Genomic DNA, 17,176 nt, shown 5'->3' with positions numbered 1-17,176 from the left:
TGCATTACTTTTGATTTTTTAAAACCTTGCATTCAAATACTATTTCCTGAGTTTTTTGGTGCCCCTTAAATTTGGGGCCCAAGGTAAATGCCTCACTATCCTTCCCTGCTTTAAAACCTGAAGCACACTTTTTCACTTTAATTATTATTCTGGTTATTTTTGTGCGTGTGGTAATGAGGGTGTTGGGGATTGATTTTGGTGATGAATGTACAACTATGTAACAGTACTGTGAACAATCGAATGTATGATTTGTTTTATATGACTGTGTGGTATGTGAATATATCTCAATAAAATGAATATTAAAAAAAAAGTCCTATGCATAGAATTAAATTGGGCAATGTTCTATAAGGACATGAGGGGGCTACTTTAGATGTGGTCATGGGCAGGTCATTCGGGGCAGGAAGCTGAGAACTGAATAACAAGAAGGAGCCAGCCAGAAGAAAATCAGAGGGCAGATCTGTCTGTAAAAGGAGAAGGACGTCTCCAGCCCTAAAAAGGAGAAGGTTAGAACGCCCATGGAAAGGCTCCTTTCAAATCCCATTTCATGGCACACTTTACATCTAAATTAAGGGATGTTGAAGACCAGACCAGTTCCATGATAACATCTCCATTTGAGATCTATTTTTGGTAGAATACAATCCAGGCTCAAAAAGTGGCTCATTTGCAAATTAGCCAAAAATCTGCACATTGTTAGCTAGATGAAATCAGAGTCAAACTTTCTGGGGATTCAAAGAAGTGTATTTTCTTAAAGCATTGGGCTTTTTTGTTTGTTTGTTTGCTTCCATTTATTGAGTTGAAATTCACATAACATAAAATTAATCATTTTACAGTGAACAATTCAGTGGCATTTAGCAGATTCACAATGTCTACCTCGATCTAGATCTAAAACATTTGCATCACTTCCAAATAAAACCCTATACCCATTAAGCAGTGTGTCCCCATCACCTCTTCCCTCAGACCCTGGCAACCAGCCATCTGTGCTCTGTCTCTAGGGATTTACCCGTTTTGGATATTTCATATAAATGTAATCATGTAATATGTGACCTTCTGTATCTGGATATCTTAAGAGATTTTAAAAATGAATTCCTTTTATTGAATTGACATATGATGTTAAAATTTAAAAAAACATTTTAGTTGCACTCCTAAACAATAAAAACTTTATTTAGTAAATGCTTTGAACTCAGTGCTAATGTTTTAATTAAATTTAAGCTAGTTCACTTATAAGACATGCTAATTTTTCTATCTATCAACTCATTGCACATTTGGGTAAAGAACCCAACTTTTAAGGCATCTGTAGAAAATAAAACATTTCAGCAGCTATACGTAGAGAAAATTTAGGATGCTTCCTGTCGTCTTCTTCTAGGGCAAACGTAACAAAGTACCACAAATTGTGTGGCTTAAAACAAAAGAAACATATTGTCCCACAATCCTGGAGACCAGAAGTCTGAAATAATGAAGCTGGCTGGGCCATGCTTACTGACACCTGTGGGGAAGCCGTCCCCGCCGCCTCCTGTCTTGTGGTGGTCACTGGTCATCCTTGGTTTCCTTGGCTTACAGCTGCTGCCCTTCAACTTCTGCCTCAGTCATCACATGACCGTCTTTTCTCCTGTATCCGTGTATCCAAATTTCCTTCTTTCTACAAGGACACCAGCCATATTGGATCAGGGGCCTGCCCTAGTCCAGTATGACTTCATTTTAACTAATTCCATGTGCAACAACCCTATTTCCATATGAAGTCATATTCTGAGATACCAGGGGTTAGGGCTTCAGCTATGGGGTGGGGGCAATTCAACCCATAATACCTACTTAAAAAGATAAAAGTACAATTGTTCAGAGTTTCCCAAATTTCAGTCTTCCATAGGCCCACCACTTGGATTTGCACTATATCTGCATTCCACTGCCTACCACCGCCACAGTTTTTGCTACTTCTTTGTAACACCTATAACACTATGAGTTGTTTAGTTTTGCACTTTTCGAATTAAATAAGCTTATTTAAAGAGGAAGACATGCATTCTATTCTTAAATGGAAAACCAGTATTACTTGAAGGTAAATGTAAAATTTAATACAATACAAAATCCATACAATAAAATATGATATGGCTATATGAAAAATTCAGCATCTAAGTATAGTTCTTTCTATACTTTAAATAAAGAGATCAGTGAGTGCTGGGGCAGTGTTGAAGACCTGCTAGCTTTCAGCTCTTTGAGATAGGTTGAATAAGTAACCCCTTTTGTTCATTTCATGATTCAATGTTGTTTACTGCCCTAATATTATTTCTCAAGACATGTAATTCTCACATTTGGGCAAAACTCCTAGAGTTAATTGGCAAAAAGCAATGTGGTCAGTCTTTTAATCAACCCTATAGCTTACAAAGATACGTAGCTCTATATTTTCTTAGATAGTGTTTCATTAGTGGCTCCTAAATAAACCCAATGTTGTAAAAATTTATTGCTAAAGTTAACAGGAGAGAAAAGTAAAACGCTACCTGGTTTTCATTCCCAAAGCCATGATTCATGTGCTGAGATGTGGCTGAATAAATTTCTACTGGTTTATAGTTCTTGTAGACAATGAACAACAAATATCTTAGTCTTTTAACAATAAAGATCAACTTCACAACCATTCATTGAGTTCCTGTGAGTCAGGCACTAGATTAAAAGAATAATATACTCATCACTTGCAACAAGTGTATTATTATCTTCATTTTAGTATATGTGGCAGCTAAAGATTAAAAAAAAATTGAATAATTTCTCCAAGGCCATACAGCCAATACATGGCCAAGTTGATATCCAAACTAAAGTGTGAGTCTCAAGCCAATATTTTCTAAATGGGAAAAATAACGCATGAAATCATTTTTTTAAAAAAGAGGCAGTATCCCAGCAAGATTTGTTTGCAGATATAGACAATGTTATTCTAAAATTTATGTGGAAAGGAAAATGAACTAGAATAGCTAAAAGCAATTATGAAAAAAAGAATAAAATGGGAGGAAATCAATCTACCCAAATTTCAAGATTAATTATATAGCAAGACATATAGACACACAGCTGCACATATATAGACATACAGATCAATGGAAAAGACTAGAGAGCCCAAGAATACACATAAGTTTGCTCAATGAAGAAAAGATAGCCTTTTCAAAAATGGTGCTAGAGCACTAGAGATGTTCACCAACTTAAACCACACAACTTATACAAAAACTAACTCAAAATGGATCACGGACTTAAATATAAAATGTAAAACTATAAAACTTTTAGGAAAAAAAAAAACAGAGGATCTTGGGATAGGCAAAGTTCTTAGACTTGACGCCAAGAGCACTATCCATGAAAAGAAAAACTGAACAATTGAACCGCAACAAAATTTAAAACTTCTGCTCTGTGAAGGGTCATGTTAAGGGGATGAAAAAGACAAGCTACAGACTGGAGAAAAATATTTGCAAATCACAACAAGGGACTAATATCTAGAACACATAAACAACTCTCAAAACTCAATGGTACAAAGCAAACAATCCAATTAGAAAATAGGCAAACGACCTTGAAAAAGCATTTTACTGAAAAGTAGATTCAAATGGTATTGTAGGCTGAATAATGGTCACCCAGAGATTCTAATTTAGGATCCAAATTTAGGAATTAGGTCCCAAACCAGTCAATATTAACATACTTGGAAAAAGTAACACCTTCCTTATTTGCAGAAGTAATGGAGTTAAGGATTTTTTTTTTTGAGTTAAGGATCTTGAGATGCCTTGATAATCCTAAATTATCCAAGTGAGCCCTAAATAACATCAAAGTATCCTTATAAAAGAAAAGTGGAGGGAGACACCAGAAACACAAGAGAAGGCAGAGACAGGAGTGATGCGGCCACAAGCAAAGGAATGTCAGCAGCCAGCAGAAGCTGAAAGAGGCAAGGAGCAGATGCTTCCCAAGAGCCTCTAGACGTAGTGTGGCCCTGCCAACACCTTGATTTTACCCCAGTGAAACTGATTTTGGACTTCTGGCATCTAGAACTGTCAGTGAATAGATTTCCATTGCTTTAATCCATCAAGTTTGTGATAATTTATTGCAGTGGCCAAAGAAAACCAACATGAATGGCAAATGAGAACATGAAAAGATGTTCACCATCACTAGCCACGAGGGCAATACAAAACAAAACAAAACAAAACAAAAAACAAAGTCTCACTACATACTAGCAGAATGGCTAAAATAAAAAATGGTGATATCACCAAAAATAGTGAAAACAACAAATGCTGGCAAGGATTCAGAGGAAACTGGATCACTCATGCATTGCTGATGGGAATGTAAAAGACACTCAGGAACATAATTTGGCAGTTTCTTAAAAACCAAACCATACAAGCCAAAAATTGCACTTCTGGGCATTTATCCCAGAGAAATGGAAACTTATGTTCACAAAAAAACTCGTACATGAATGTTTATAGCAGCTTTATTCATAACAGCCCCAAACTGGCCACAACCCAATATTATGGAATACTACTCGGTAATAAAAAGGAATGAACAGCACAACAACCCAGACCAATCTCCAGAGAATTACACTGAGTGAAAAAAGCCAATCCCAAAAGTTTACATACTGTATGATTCCATTTATATAACCTTCTTGAAATGACAAAACTATAGAAATGGAGAATAAAACAGATTAGTGGTTGCCAGGGGTTATGGAGGGGCTGGAAACAAGGGGCAAGAGTGTGTGGCTATAAAAGACAACATGAGGGATGCTTGTGGTGATGCAGAGGTTCTGCATCTTCCCTGCATCAGTCAATATCCAGGCTGTGATGCTGTTCCTTAGATTTGAACACTGTTACCATGGGGAGAATCTGGATAAATGGCACAGACTATTTTCCTCGATTATTTCTTACAACCGCATGTAATCTACAACTATCTCAAATAAAAAATTTAATTTAAAATAGTAAGATTCTGGTTCTTAAACCTTTTGGAAGGTATAGGATTGGGAGTTGGGAAGACTTGGGGCAGGAGGTCCAGACTTGTATAAGAATCTGATGAAAGCCATGAAGCATCAGCTCAGTAAAATCACCTACATCCTATCCCTGGATTCCACTAGGAAACTAATACATACAGTTAACATTTATGTCCTCTGGAATCCCTGGCATAAACAGAGGTTTGGAACACTAGTTAAATAAAGCAGCCTCCCTACCCCATTCTTTGCAAAAAGTCAGCTTCAAATTACTTATCCAAAATGTGGCAATCTGAATGGTAGAAGGAAGCTATTTTAATTTCAACATACATGTATATCTTACAGCTTTTCTAAGCTCACAATTTTATTTTGAATTTCACAAGAACAGGAGGTTGCAGGGGGGAGGCATCATAATCTCTTCCTGGCTTAAAATCTCCAAAGATTTTTTTTTTCTCAAAAATCAAATTCTTAGAATAAGAGGAAAATCAAATGTGTCCTTCCTCATTTCACAAAATGGAGCAGTCAGATACCTGCAGATAGCTTTTCACCTTGGTTTTTGACCTGATACTTATACCAATTCATATTGAATCTAGCCCATATATATTAATCTAACCAACAGAAGTCCAAAGTTAGACTGTGAATTCCCTGAGGGTGGTGACTGGACATGTCTTATTCATGGTGGTTTCCAATAAGCTTAACACTAGAAGACACTAAATTAATATGTGACTAATGATAAAATAATGAAAGCAAATACCTCCCAATTGAAAACTAAGTTCTTAAAATACTAAAGATAATGATTCCCTGCAAAATTACAGGAGCTTAAAATATAAATATTTCTAGTCATCTAATGAATATGATAAAAGACACATTGTGAAATGTGGGGGAAATCATCATATCAATATTTTGTTTTATGCTCACACACAAAGTCCCTAAATTGGCCATTCTTTGCTTAAATCCATTTTGGGGACAACGATTAAAGACTGACTTTATACATAAATTAATTATATCAGCCACACAGACAATGGGATGAAGATGACTCAAATACCAGCTTGAGTGCAATTCTCACATAGAAATCACATCAGGGAAGGTGATTCAGATGGGGCTGAAATACTGAGTAGTTCTGATTTCCACATGCGGGTTCTGTCTATCTGGCCATAAATTTCACTACCGGCAAGGTACTCCCTAATGTCTCTTTCTCTTGAGGACAAAGCAATACTTCAAATATCTGACTGAATGGTTGAATATTTGGGGGGGGGGGTGTCTGCATGTGTGTACTTATATTCCCATGGTACATGATGAGTTTACTCTATTTCTTAGATTTTTATACTGTGGTTATGACTTTATCATTGTGCCAAGAAAAATGCATAGATTCCTGGACACCGATAAATCTAAAAATCCTATGAAATATTAAACTCTCTTTGACATCCTTAGTCAGGTGAAACATGGAAAAGAAGTACATTTCTTCCCCAAATCTAGCTGTTAACTGACAAATTTTTCAAATTTGTTCTCTGCCATCCAAGAGAAAGGCCCCCAAATTCACAGAAATACATCCTAGTGATTAATTCATTCAGACTGAAGTTACTCCACGTAATTCCTTACTTGATTTTCTTGCCATCAATCTAAGGATCATGAAAAATCTTACACTGGTAAACATTCTTTCTATACTGAGCATCAATGCCAAGCAATATTTATGTTTGTTCATTCATTATTTCATGGATATTAAGTTTGTTTTCCTAACTACATAGTAAGTTCTTTGAAGATAAATTATTGTAGTAGAAGCAGTGAAAATAATAACCAGCTAAGCATCACAGGAGTAGGAGTGAAAGCACTTCTAAACATTAATTGGGTTTTTACCATGGCAGGCACTGTGTTAAGTCCTTTATGAAGATCATCTTTTAGGTGGATATTATCAGTCTCCCTATTTTACAGAAGAAACTGAGGCCTATAGATGCTAAATAACCCACCAGAAAACACTGAGTTGGGATTTTAATGCAGTCTCATGTCAGAACCTGTGCTCCTAAACCATGATGCAGTGATGGATTCATTCATTGACCTGTCCATTAAACAAATCTTCAAGTGCCCACTCTGTGCCAGCTCTGTTCTAGGCACTGGGGCATGCCTACAATGACAACTGAAAGAACTCCCAGCCCTTGGGAAGCTCACATACCACCAGGGCGACACAAACCATAAACCAATAAGTAAAATGTGCCTTCTAAAAGGCAAAGTGGAGATAAGTCTACGGAGAATGAAGGGAAGGGAAATAGGGGGAGAGGAAAGGAAGAAATAAAAGAGTGCAGTATGTAAGACCCCACTGTGAAGGTGATACTTGAGGAAAGGCTGAAGGAGGTGAGGAGGGAGAGAGGAGAAGGGTGTTTCAAGCAGAGGGAACAGCAAGGGAAAAGGCTCCGAGTCAGAAGCTGGGGCGGCAGGTACGAGGCACCTGGTTAGAGAAAAAGAACTGGGGGAAAATGGTAGAAGACGAGGCCAGAGAAACAAGAGGTAAGGGCAGAGCACAGGGGACTTCCTAGTGGTTGTACGGCTTTACTCTGGATTGTATGGAAAGTCATTGTTGGGGTTTGAGCAGCCAGGTGACATGATCTATCTTACATTTCCGAAGGACCACTCTGGCTAATTGAGAACAGATTAAAGGAGGCAGGGCTGTAGGCAGAAGACAGATTCGGATGTAGACAGTCGGATTCCAGATATATTTCAAAGATACAGTCCATGAGATTTCCTGATGGATTGGCTGTAGAGATAAAAGGAGGGGGATGACACCAAGGTTTGACTGATTGATTGACTGGTGGACTGACTGAGTTTTTCCTAGGCAACAGAATGATAGAACCTCTAGTTTCTGAAAGGCCATCATCTCTAGGAGAAGCAGGGTTGGATAAAATAAGGATTTGGACATGTTTAGTTAGAGATGCCAGACATCTAAATGGAGATGTGAGGGAGAAAATAGGCCAAGCCAGAGTGCAGTTCAGGAAAGAGGTCCAAGTTGATAAATTCTTGGTAGATATTGGAGAGAAGTGTTGTTTAAAGACAAATAACTGAGTGATTGCATGTAGTTAAAGAGAACAGGTCTGAGCTGAAGCCCTAGGGCTTGCCCTTGGGACATGGCATGGCAATTATTGATTGGGAAATTCTCTGCTTTGCAAGGGAAGAAGCAAGGTGAGGACAGTTATATGATGTCATCTAAGTCACACGGTGAGTCAGGTTAATGACTGCAGATTGCCTGATTCACTGCTTGTCTAAGAAGAAATTTTTAGTGCCCATTGTGGATTAGTCAGATAATTGTAGACAACTGCTCCCCTTCTTCCTCCATAGCCCCCCAAATAGTAAGATGGCATTCTTGAACAAATACTGTACCCAGAATAAAGTTTGAGAACTCCATGAACCAATGGAGATTTAACTGAAAATGCAGATTTGAAGATATTGAGACTTTTGAGTTATGTGAGCCTAATTTCATTAGGCTTTTTGAGTTTAAAGAAAAAGTAAATCCATATATATGGGATGATTTAGCCATTTAAACTTACCATGGAGATGCTCTTAGAATGTCCCTTGTCCCATTAAAATAAGACATATATATATGTAACAGTCATTTGTAAAAACTTCAAACAACGAAAACATGTAGAGCTAGATAAGCATTTATGTATTCAGACACTTCTACATTGAGATACAGTCCCTGTATCCTTTCACCAATCTTAATTCTTCTTCAGTTATAAAAAATAAAATATTACAATTAGAATCAATGCTGTATACTTCCATTGCATTTTTACAGATATTTTCTTAACAGCATTACAGGGTACTTATTGTACAGATTAGAAACTGAGGCTGAGACAAGTCAAGGGCCATAGAGCTAATGAGTAATAGAAGCTGAATTTGTCCCTTTCTCCCCTTTTTTCAAATCTGAGAAGGCATTCCTTGGCAGAACAGCTGTTTGCCATGAACTGCTGTTTTATTGTTTAATTATAAACTCCTCCAGACATGGTTCTAGTCCACAGACACTTGTCTGGATTCCATTAATAAACCAATATGTCATATTAGTTCCTAAAGAGGCTAACCAATTGCAAGGTCACACGTTCACTATGTAGCTGAACGCCTGCTTCAACGTGCATTTTCTGTGTGCCTACTCTGTGCCAGACATTATGCTCTACCTCCCTTTGAGGCTTACACATGTTCTCAGAATATACATGCTGCAGGCTGTCCTGGGCTATATGCAGCCTAGAGGAACACCACTCACATTCCTTCTTCTGGACACAGGGTCCCTATACCCTTTCCCCTGAGACTTCCTCCACCACTACCTGCAGCCTCCATTGAAACCTTAGTTTGCACTGTGTTCTGACTACCATGTAATCAGCCTCTTGCCTAAGCTGTATCATAAGAACATTTTTAAAAATTCAGTGGTAATAAAATCAATGTTAACAAATAAGACCAGATTTATTGGATTATGCTTTGGACCTTTTCTCTCTATGACCAAAAATCATCATTCAAGGGATATTCTGAAATCGATTTTGAGGGTTATCACAGACAAAATGAATAAATCCTGAAAAACTGTACTGTTCACTGGCATCAAAAATATTGTTAAAAAAATACAAACCAAAATATATTTGTTTTCCTTCTGCTTCAAATATGTGCCCATAAACATTGGCACAAACATTAGACTACAATGTCAATTATAATAATATAGACAAATATCATCATGAGTTGCCATAAACTAGAAAGTTAAAGTACCCAGTCTTTCAAATAAACCACCATGTGTCACAATTTGGCATAAACTCCAATCTCTGTGAATAAGTCACAATCTGTCATTAATAATGCATGTCCTCTTCCTATTGGAACGCTCCCTACCACAGAATAGTCGCCTCTTACCAATTTCCTCAATTAAGATGATGGAGTAAATCTAAATTTAGAATGGTGTTTGGTTTTGCTGTGTTTTAGTGCTCCCTTTTATAATCCTAACACTTGTCTCAGGAGGTTCTCACAAAGATAAAGTTTCTATTATGTCTAGCCCTTTAGGTGGGAGTCACTCGATTGAGTATCCCAACAACAGTCCCTCTTGCCCTCTGGGAATATTTGCATTGCAGAAAATAAAATCAAGGAAACTTAGGGCTCTCAGGGATTGGTTAGTTCTCTGATAGGGACTGGTTAGTTGTTATGTTTTCCCCTAATTATATACGTATAATCCACAGTAACATGGGTTGTAATTGCTAAAATGTGGTAAACACATAGGAAGTGGGGTGTTAGAAAAATTCCAGAACAAATCAGGTAAGAGTTTTATAATAATTGCAGATGTGTCCCCAATATCTACCCTATCAGGTTTTCCTCCCTAGCTCAATTTACCACTGTGAAATTTCCTTTCAATTTTCAGTAACATTATCCAGCACATACAAGAAGTCCAAAGACCAAATAAGAAAAAGATGCCAAACGGCATATATTTTTAGGGACATAAATTCGATTTATCATTCCTGCCTGGAAGGGTACATCCACATTCTCATTAGAATTATTTCCAACATTACTTTAGTAAACTTTCTTTTCCATGCCCCCAAACACATGCAATACCAAAAAAAAGGGGGGGGGCACAATACAATACTTGACACAAGGCAAAGACAATAAGAAAATGACATATACTGAAATTTTTAAAAGTAACAATATAAATAAATTCCAGGGTCTTCCCCCCTCTCCCAAGAATTCCTTCACCATCACTCCAGCCAAGAGTGAGGTAAAATGGGCTCTCTCCTGAACCCCACCAATAAAGAGCAAAAGGAGAAAAGAGCAAAAGAGGGGGAGCTTCAAGAAAAGTGTCATCCCAGTGCCAGCCGCCTCTATCCCAGCCGCGTGTCATCAGATTCATTCATTCTTTCTTACAGTGCGCATTTACGAAGCGCTTGCCACCGGCAGGCTTTATGCTCCACCCTAAATCATCTTCCACTGTGTTTCCAATGAGTATTCACCACCCAGGATAAGGGCACAGAAAAGTGACACTCCGGGTCTATTGCCGCTGAAGTTAGCTCTGGCCAGAGCCCAGCCTACCGCCTTTGTCAACACCTGGGGCAGAGCTGGGTTCACCGCCCAGGACAGGATGTCCGCAGAGACCTCCGGCCTGGCACAAACCTCTCCTGGGGTTGGAGAGTCACCGACCTTGTTCAAACTCAGCCAGCCAATTTACCCATCGCTTGGAAAAGTTAAGTTGGCGGCGAGTGGGAAGAGAGAGGGGCGCCGGGGGCATCCGGCAGGCTCAGCACCCCGCCCGCCTTCCTCGGCGCTAACTTCCATGGCTACCGAGAAATATTTATTTCGAGTCCGATGGGCTCCAGTGGCCACTGAAGCCGAACACGCGGGCACCATCAGAAAGCCAAGTCATCCGAGAGATAAAGATAGATCCATTACATACCTAGATGCTGGCCTTACAGTGACAGCCCCGGGAGATGTGGATTTCGGCTGAGAAAGCCACCGCGCAATCACCAGCGCGCTGCCGGGGAATCTCCTGCCACCTTCCAGAGATGCTGGCTGAGAAGAAAGACAATCGAACGAGCGTGCGGAAAAAAGAAAGGATCGCTACTCACCCCTAGGCGTCTGCTCCGGATCCTCACGTACCCTTGTTTCACTATGTCATTAAAATTAGAGGCCATCCCGTGCCGCCGGTGACCTTCCCTCGCCCAAGCGCGCACCCGATTTCCAAAGTGGCTCTGGGGAGGGGTGAGGGGCAGAGTCAAGAGGCGAAGGAGCGGGGGTGGAAAGCTGAAGAGGTGAGGCTTCTCCGCGAGCGGCTCGGCGTGGCTTTAGAAGGCGCACATCACTTTCTCTGTTTCCCACACCCTGAAAGTGGGTGGCCGGCTTGGAGCCACTTTGGGGGAGCGCAGAGAGCGCTGCGCGGGGAGGCGAGGCTGGCGCGCCGGCGTCAGCTGACTCGACCGCCAGCCTGCCAGGAGGAGGAGCGGCGGCTGCTAAGGGATTCAGCCCTGTCTCTTCCCTGGGCCGAGGAGGAGGTGGAGGAGGGAGGGGGAAGGAAGGGCAGGAGGGGGTGAGGAGAGGGAAGAGGAGGAGGAGGGAGGAGCAGAGGGGGCGGCGAGGAGGAGGAGCCGCGCGGGTGCTGGCCCCCGGCTGCGGCCACCCGCAGACAGACCCACTTGAATGCGTTCACACACACACACACACACACACACACACACACACACACTACACACTACACACACACACACACACACACACACACACACACTACACACTACTCTCCCGCCCACCTTTCCTTGCCCTCTTCCCCTTCCGATCCCTCCCTGCTCCTCTTGGACCCGGAGCTTGCCCCAGCCCGCCCCCGCCCCTAGCTGACAGCCTGCGGGGATAACCCTCTGGCTCTGCTAGCGCGGTTTATTTTGGCAGGAGAGGAAATTTCACTTTCTTCCAGTCACCACCTACCCCGCATCTCCCTTCAACGCGGATCCCTTACCGGAGAAGGAAGTGGTGTTGCCACGGCTTGCCTTGACCTTGGCATGTGAGGGGAGGGATATCTTGGCTTAAGCTGAGTGCACCCTCGGGTTTCCTAGGCGTTCTTGGCCTCAGCGCTCCGGGTGAGCCTCTTTCCCGCCCTGGTGTACATTTCCCAATGGCGGAGACTTGGCTTTATTAAGATGTTAATAGCAATCCCCAAAGTCTGGCCCAAAACGGGTGTTCAGTAAACACCCAGAGTTATTAAAATGATGACCTAGCTGCCAGGTAATGTTCTAAGCCCTTGCATGTATTAATTCATTTAAACTTCCTTGTACCTTATGAGGAAATTGCCCCCTTATGTAAATACCTTTATTTAAGCCCCCCTTCATCGGCAAAAGAACTCACCCTTGTAACCATTTTGTGATACTGCCTATAAAATAAAGTTAAATGGGGCTGGGATTTGACACCCACCTGCCCATCAAGTGTACTACCTTCCTGAGACATGCTTGAATTTACAACAAGCAGGCACATTTGTTGAGCACCAGCATGCTAGGCATGGCATTAATCCTTTTAAGAGAATAATGAGGTAGGTACTATCGTCCCCATTTTGCAGAGAAGGAAATAGAGGCTTAGAGCTAGGGTTGCAGGGAGGTGTGCTGGACCCACCTTTGTTGGTAAACACTGTCTTACATCTCTTCTGAAGAGCAAATGTGGGACGCAGGGGGTTACTAGTTAGTTTCCAAGGAAGATCTTTCCAATCATTTGTACTGTTCACAAAGGCACAGAAGATATCTGAAATTAGACATTTTTCGTTCCCCGGAGGTGACCAAAGACTGGGTGGCTTTGGTCAGAGCTATTGAGAAGGGGATTTATTTATCTAGTGGACTGCTTGATCTGATGACATCCAAAGGTCTTTCAACCCGAAGCTTATATGAATCTTTCCTTTCTCACTGGGAACACTACCTTTTAGTCACCTTGGCTTGATGGGTGCAAGTTAAAGAAGACTATCACCCCAGAATGTGTCATAGAATTGAGATTAAATTAGGACAATCCAAAGCAAATATTCTAGCAGGGAGAGCTCTTCTTGCTAAATAGTAACCCACCAGTTCAGTCTTCATGTTGCTATTTTATGGAAAATGATGTCTTAAGTTTAATTCTCTCACCAAAAAAGGACGAAATGGTAAAATCATTTGGAGAGCACTTTTAGAAGGCTAAGAATGTGTGTGTGTGTGTGTGTGTGTCTATACACACACTGTCTATGGTTGCCAGGGAATAGAGATGCTCATAAAAGGTATTTGTCCAATACATCATTTATAGACCCAATCCACAGTGTCATAGAAACAAAGAATGAAGGAATTAATGCGTAAGGAGCTGGAAGTGAATGGTCCCAGATAGCAGAAATAATTACTGACAAAAACTGAGAGTGAGAAAGCCATCCTTTGATAAAGTTGAGTAAAATCAACATCCATAAATAATTAAACTAGAAATAAGGAAACTAAAATCAAGCTAGAAAATATCAAACTAGATGTGAGGAAACAAGTTTTTGTTTTTTGTTTTATTACAAGACTAAATCCAGTGTATGATTTTTGTTTTGTAGAATCAAATTGATATGCATGTAAAATATACCAACAGTGCCATACCATACACAGGATAGGCACTTCCACTTGTCCAAGTTGTGCGATACACAACTATGGCAGAGTGGGGAAGAAGTAATTCACAGAGACATATGATATGCTTATAAAGTTGCACAGTGCACAACTTGCACAACTGTATATGGCCAAAAAGCCATACAACCGAGTTTCTTGGAGTTAATTCTGTCACACAAAAAATCATCACTTCAAAACCTGTGTTTTATCTCAATTTTCAACATTTAAAAACTATTTGTAATAAAAACTTCTGTTTGCTTCCTCAACATCCAAACTTTGTTCTTCCAACAGTGGTTGCTGAGCAGGTAGGACTACTTGTCCCATAAAGTCATCCACGACTCAAGCTAATGGGTCAGCTCTGGCACCTCAAGACATGGCTTCCAACTTCAGGTCTAGATACAGCCATTTCCCAAGAAGGAGGAACAGAACATGGAAGGAAAATAGCCTCCAAATAAAAATGTCTAAGGCACTGTGTTACTGTGATATGAACCCTCAAGAATCACAACTAGACTATATGCAGATGCACTTGTAAGAGCCCAGATAACGTGAGATCATTCCAAAGTTTTCTCCGGCATTTTCCCATACAACTATAGACTAATAGAGCTGAAAGGGCCTTCAAAGGCCATTTGATCCAGTCCCTGTCATTTGGGAATTGTTACTCTCCCAACTCTGAGTGATTCTGGTGGAGACGTTGCTAATGAGCCACTATGAACCCCACCAAAGGGCCGGGCACATGACTGAGGCTGACCAATCAGGTCCCGACACCCCTGGACACGGGGATACGCACAGGGTTGGGCATGTGACCTGGGAGAGCCAATCAAAGCCTTTGTGGAATGAATAGATGGAAACCCTGAGGGTTGAGCCCTATAAATGAAATGTGAGCCTGCAGCTGCCAGTGGTCCTCTTGTCCCCAAGATTAGAGCCTGGCTGAGAATAAAACCATGCCTGAAACTGGAACGAGCCCTCGGACTTCCCAGTACCATGAACCGCTTTTCTTACTTTATTTTGATTTATTTATCAGAAGCCATTTAATTTGGGTTGTAGAGGACACGCTCCCCAGGGCTGGAGCCAGGGGCAGGCAAGTGAGGCTCCTAGGGTGCAAAATTGAAGGAGGCGCTCCCTCTCAGTGCTGACCCTACACTGCATGACGTGACATGAAGTCTTCTTTAAATCTTGTTCTCAGGTGCTTCACCTGTCTCACCCTAGCCCTGGACTTGATACCGCCCTTCCTAAACAAGTATGAACTAAAATGAAATATGTGTGTTCAAAATGGAATACATATAACACTACTCTTCTATTGGGGCATACTGTTTCATTTGAAGCTAAACAATGTCATGTACTGAAATAGAAACTTATAACCAGAGAATTGCAGAGCCAGAAAATAATCCCAGGGTTACCTGGCCCAGCACATTCAAAGCAGAAACTGAAACATATGAGCGACTCTTACCCTCCCCTCTGCATTCCATTTAGCCGATAATAATAATTATTATTATTTAACTGAGCAGGTAGAAAATTATGTGCAGAAATCCAGAAACTACCTCATTTTTCCAGAACAGGCGATGAGTTCCCAAGCTTCACTGAAGGAGGTTGCATTTTCACCAAGTACCAAAATTACTAAGGCTGAGGCTGAAATGGCACTTATCCAATGCACTTACCAAAATAAGTTGAGCTTTGGCCTCGCCGCCTGCTGCTCTTGGTGGAGGTGTCACAGAAACATATGCAGCTTTACGTCCAGCAAGGTGAGAACATGCTGATGAAAACGACCTGGCTATCACTAGGGAGGGAGGTTGCTCTCTCTGTGCCTCGGTCTCCCCTCCACCAGGCCTTACCCAGCTAGAGAAGGAATATGACCCTAAAATCAGGGGGGAGAAAATCTGGGAAGAGATGTGCTGCATTTATTCATTACTCCATTCCTTCCTTTCTGCATTCAACAAATATTAATTGAGCACCTGATATGGGCAAGGATTGTGCAAAATAGGATTTCTCTCCCTTTCTCTCTCATACACAGACACACATACACTACATACAAAGATAAACAAGGACCCTGTTCCTGTGGTGCTTACATCTCAATAGGACAGCAAAAATAAATAAATAAATTAATTAATTAATTAATTAATTAACTACAGATGGCAGTACCAAGGAAATTACCAGGGTGCTACATAGGGAGTAACAAGTTGTCCTATTTTAGAGAAGACAGTCAGAGAAGTCTCCTTTGAGAAGACATTTAAGCCAAGAGAGGAAAGATGAGAAGATGCTGTGTGAAAAGTCAAAGGAAGCAACTTCCAGCTAGAAGAAAGAGGGCTTGATGCAGGAAAGAGCTCAGCAAGGTCAAGAAGGAGGAAGGAGTGATAAGAAATGTAGCCCTAGGGGTAGGAAGGGATGATGTAAACCACGTCCCTGGAGGCCGCAGCAAGATTACATTTTGTTCAAAATGAGGAAATCATGAAGGGATTATCTGATTTATAAATTTAAAATATTATTCTGTTGATGAATAAAAAACTGGATTGGAAGGGACTGGGCTGGAAGTGCAAAGACCATCTAAAATTCAACTTCTAAGAACTTTTACCCAAAAATCTTTAGAAAAAGAGAAATAAAGATGCTTATGGGAATGTAAATTTATATCAATTGATATAAGTTTTTTGGAATATAAGTGATGTTACCTATTACAAATAAAAAATAATGTTTGAAAATTGCTTACCCTTACAATTCTGGAAATGTATCCAAAGGCACAAATATTTATTTACAAGAGTATTCACCACAGTACTGTTTATTTTTAAAAATACTGAACACATTTTTTACATGTGATCAAATTTCCGCAGAAGCAATCAGGAATCAACCTTATTATTTTTTAATTTTTTCCTCCTCATTCACCATTAAACTTTGCTTTTTGAAAAGTTCTTTCCCTAAACCTGGATAAAATCTTCAGAAGATGCCTGGTCTTCTGGAGACAATTATAAATAGACCATTTCAGCTTAATAATCAAATAACTTCAAATATCACCAAATTTAGAATTTATTCCCTAACTAGTTGGGTCTGGGAGCAGGGTGAGGGGTTGGGATGGCTTTGTCACCCCTGTTCTGCTCTACCTGCTCTTCTGTGTTCTACTCCAAGTTTCTGGGCCCTCCAGGGTTGGAGCACAGAGGGGAAGGAGAGGCAAGAACGTAGGAAAATTTTACTTGCCTGGTAC

At 40.6% G+C, this 17,176-nt stretch overlaps 1 protein-coding gene across 1 annotated transcript in view; it reads right to left on the bottom strand.

The window, feature by feature from the left end:
• DOK5 (docking protein 5) overlaps nucleotides 1-11,843 on the bottom strand; it is a 159,761-nt gene extending 147,918 nt beyond the window's left edge. The window contains exon 1 of the mRNA XM_037812148.1: nucleotides 11,482-11,843. Coding sequence (XP_037668076.1) covers nucleotides 11,482-11,547 — 66 coding nt within the window. The 5' untranslated portion in view covers nucleotides 11,548-11,843. The remainder of the gene's footprint in view (nucleotides 1-11,481) is intronic.
• Nucleotides 11,844-17,176: the final 5,333 nt, after the last annotated feature.

The sequence above is a fragment of the Choloepus didactylus genome, chromosome 19 (assembly GCF_015220235.1).
Source record: "Choloepus didactylus isolate mChoDid1 chromosome 19, mChoDid1.pri, whole genome shotgun sequence".
NCBI classification, from domain to species: domain Eukaryota; kingdom Metazoa; phylum Chordata; class Mammalia; order Pilosa; family Megalonychidae; genus Choloepus; species Choloepus didactylus.
Note: the sequence above shows the minus strand (reverse complement) of the source record. Positions and strands in the feature narration are given on the sequence as shown.